Source organism: Saccopteryx leptura, chromosome X (assembly GCF_036850995.1).
Source record: "Saccopteryx leptura isolate mSacLep1 chromosome X, mSacLep1_pri_phased_curated, whole genome shotgun sequence".
Taxonomy (NCBI): domain Eukaryota; kingdom Metazoa; phylum Chordata; class Mammalia; order Chiroptera; family Emballonuridae; genus Saccopteryx; species Saccopteryx leptura.
In genome coordinates, this window is record NC_089516.1 from 56,881,466 (window position 1) to 56,885,134 (window position 3,669).

At 39.6% G+C, this 3,669-nt stretch overlaps 1 protein-coding gene across 1 annotated transcript; it reads left to right on the forward strand.

The window, feature by feature from the left end:
• The first annotated feature begins 2,680 nt into the window (after positions 1 to 2,680).
• LOC136386063 (spermatid nuclear transition protein 3) lies at positions 2,681 to 3,142 on the forward strand. The gene is made up of 2 exons (XM_066357378.1): positions 2,681 to 2,803; positions 2,999 to 3,142. The coding sequence occupies exons 1-2, from the start codon at positions 2,681 to 2,683 to the stop codon at positions 3,140 to 3,142; spliced, it is 267 nt and encodes an 88-aa protein (XP_066213475.1).
• The last annotated feature ends 527 nt before the right edge of the window (positions 3,143 to 3,669 follow it).

The window sequence follows — 3,669 nt, forward strand, 5'->3', positions numbered from 1 at the left end:
CATAACTTCAAAAAGAAACCCTGTAGTCATCATCTTCCAATCCTCCTATTCCCTGCCTAGCCTTAAGCCACCACTACTATTTTTTCTGTGTTATAGATTTGCCTAGTGTGGATATTTCATATAAGTGGAATTGTCTAACATGTAATCTTTTGTGACTGGCTTCTTTCACTTAACATAACATTTTCAAGATTCATAGATCTTTTAACATGTACTGAAATTCCATTTCTAAACCCTGGCTGGCTGGCTCAGTGGTAGAACATCAATCTGGCATGTGGACATCCTGGAAACGATTCCCAGTCAGGGTACACAGGAGATGTGACTATTTGCTTCTCCTCCCCTTCCTCTTCTTTTCTCTCTCTGTTTCTCTCTCTTTCCCTATTGCAGCCAGTGGCTCGATTGATTTGAGCATAAGCTTGGGTGCTGAGGATGGCTCCACTGAATTTTCACCTCAGGTGCTGAAAATAGCCTGTTGTGAGCATCAGTCCCAGATGGGGGTTGCCAAATAGATCCCAGGTGAGGCATATGCAGGAGCCTGTCTCCCTTCCTTTCACTTAAAAAAGAGATATTATTGCCCTGGCTGGTTGGCTCAGCGGTAGAGCGTCGGCCTAGCGTGTGGAGGACCCGGGTTCGATTCCCGGCCAGGGCACACAGGAGAAGCGCCCATTTGCTTCTCCACACCTCTGCCGTGCTTTCCTCTCTGTCTCTCTCTTCCCCTCCCGCAGCCAAGGCTCCACTGGAGCAAAGATGGCCCGGGCGCTGGGGATGGCTCTGTGGCCTCTGCCTCAGGCGCTAGAGTGGCTCTGGTCGCAACATGGCGACGCCCAGGATGGGCAGAGCATCGCCCCCTGGTGGGCAGAGCGTCGCCCCCTGGTGGGCAGAGCGTCGCCCCATGGGGGCGTGCCGGGTGGATCCCGGTCGGGCGCATGCGGTAGTCTGTCTGACTGTCTCTCCCTGTTTCCAGCTTCAGAAAAATGAAAAAAAAAAAAAAAAGAAAAAAAAAAAAAGAGATATTATTATGGCCAAATAATATTCCACTGTACGGATGTACCACTTTTATTTACCCATTCACCAATTAATGGACATTTGAGTTGTTTTCACCTTTTGGCTATTATGAATAATGCTGCTATAAATATTCAGGTACATGTTTTTGTGTGGACATAATTTTCCTATCTATGGGTAGATATACCTAGGAGTGGAATTCCAGAGTCAAATGGTAAATCTATGTTTAGCTTTTTTGGGAAACTGCCAGAATATTTTTTTCAAATTGCTGCACCATTTTAGATTCTCACAAGCAGGATATGAGGGTTCTAATTTTTTCACAACCTCACTAATACATGTTATTATCTAACTTTTTAATTATTGTAACCTAGTGGGTGTGAAGTGACATTTTGCTTTTGATTTGCATTTCCCTGATGGCTAATAATGTCAGGCATCTTTTTTGTATGCTTATTGACCATTTGTATATCTTCACTAGAGATGTGTCTTTCAGGTTTTTGGTCACTTTTAAATAAGGTTCTTCTTTCATTATTGAGTTGAAAGAGTTCTCTATATATTCTATGTAAATTTCAATTATAGATATATGATGTACAAAGTTTGCTTCCTATTCTTTTCATTTACTTCCATATGCCAACTTTTGTCTCTTAACTTTTGTCTTTTCATTCTTGGGGGGGGGGCATGTTGAATAACAAGATTTTAATTTTGATGTCAATTTATTAATTTTTTTCTTTTGTGTTTATGTCTTTTGTGTCATACCTAAAAAATATTGCTTATTCAAAGATTATGAAGAAATTTTGCCTATGTTTTTTTCTAAAAGCTTTATAGTTTTAGCTCTTATATTTAAGCCTGTGTTCTATTTTTATTTCTTTTGAGTATAGTATAATGAGAAATAGGGGTCTAAATTCATTCTTTTGCATGAGATTATTCAGTTTTCACTCTCTTTCTTGAAAATACCATTTTTTTTCCACTGAATATTCTTGGCATTTTTCTAAAAAATTGATGGCCAGTTGATATTGATTTTATTTCTGAACACTAAATTCTATTGCATTGCTCTACATTCATATCTCTATGCCAGACCATACTGTTTTGATTACTGATAAAGGCAGAAATTTCAGATTGGATAGTAGAAAACTGAGAAGATCTACATAAACACTGCAAAGTGGGAATGGGATGGGAAAGTGTTTTGGTAATAGCCAAACTCAGAATTATCTTCAAGGTGCAGAAGAGTAAACTGTTGATGAGAAATGAGAGGATCCTCTCACTTATACTCATATTATACTGGAAGGGTTTTAAGTAAGATGTCCAAAATAATAAGCAATGATGAAGGATGGGAGAGAACAGAATAAAACAAAGACTAGCAGTGACTATGGGGAAGGGTTTGATAGAAAGTTCCTCTTCCTGTCATGTATACAGATGATGAGAAGAAATGAAAGGTTAGCCTGGGAAAACTCTTTAAGAGACTGTTCAGGAAACATCCACTCTCTCCAACCCCTACCAGCAAATCTTGGTTTCCCCAGCATCCCCACCACCAGAGAGTGGTCCTTTGTGATGTCTATGCTCCTTCCCTTTCTCCCCCTCCTTCCTATGTGAGCAAACAAAGCTAAAGGGTGTGGCACTTTATTGTCCTGGCAAGGGGTATTTTACAGACTATGAGCTCTGGGGAAGACCATAGGGACATTTCAACATGGCTAAAGTGACCAGGAAACAAAAAGAATCTAGTAAAATTATGAAAAAATCAACCTCAATCACAAAACAGAGGAAGCAAAGAAAGAATCCTTATCAATCCAGGTCCAGAGATGGTGGCAAGGTAAGAACACCTTATCTAAGCTCCTCCTTTTCTTTCCTATTGATTCCCCTTTCCACCAAACTGTCACCCATTTCTTGTTTGGTATAAAACTTTTCATTAACCTGTGATTCTTCTTATGAAACCTTTCTTTCCATTCTGTTGTCATATTTTTCTCCAACCCAGTGTCATTTTGGGATTACCTTGTGGCTTTTCTAGGTAAAAAAGATACAGAGGCGAATAAAAAGACTGCTTCATGGGAGGTCAAGAAAAAAATCTTCTCGTACTAGTACAAAAAATCCAAAGAAGGTGAAGAGAATAAAAAGAGCCAAGAAGTTTCGTCCATTAACAAAGATTGAATAATAGCCTGAGCCAAAAGCTCTGAGGCCAAGCAAAGGAGACCCTAAAAATGACACTCCTATAAGATACAACACCATTATGAAACAGAAATGTTGGTGATTAAAATAAAACCAACGAATTTTGAAAAGCTCTTTTCCAGAAAGTGTGTGTTTGTGTGCGCAAGTCCTCTGATCTAAAGGAAGAAAGGAAGAGACAGGCCTGTGATAAAGGAGAAAGTGAAGTTCAGGAGAGTTGGGGCCACAGTGGCAGTTACATTATTAGCCAGACAATAGAGATAAAGACTGAATGAAAACTGAGCACAGAGGACAAATTCCCATTCTTAACATTTTAACCCACTGGCAAAGAGAAAAAAGAGCTTGGTCCCCCCCAACCACGGTTTATAATTCTAGAACTTAAATGGAGTGTTATGTGTGTTGGGTGAAAGGGTCATACTTTAGTAAAAGTTATAAAAAGTTACTACCTCCAGGCCATCTACTTCATAGTAGTGATTAGTTCTTTCCACATACAATATGCAAAAAGCAACCAAATGC

Bases quoted from the DNA above. Each gene is read 5' to 3' on its own strand.
- LOC136386063 (XM_066357378.1), top strand. From the start codon at position 2,681: ATGGCTAAAGTGACCAGGAAACAAAAAGAATCTAGTAAAATTATGAAA. The intron at 2,804-2,998 runs GTAAGAACACCT...TGGCTTTTCTAG, and splicing joins GGTCCAGAGATGGTGGCAAG to GTAAAAAAGATACAGAGGCG.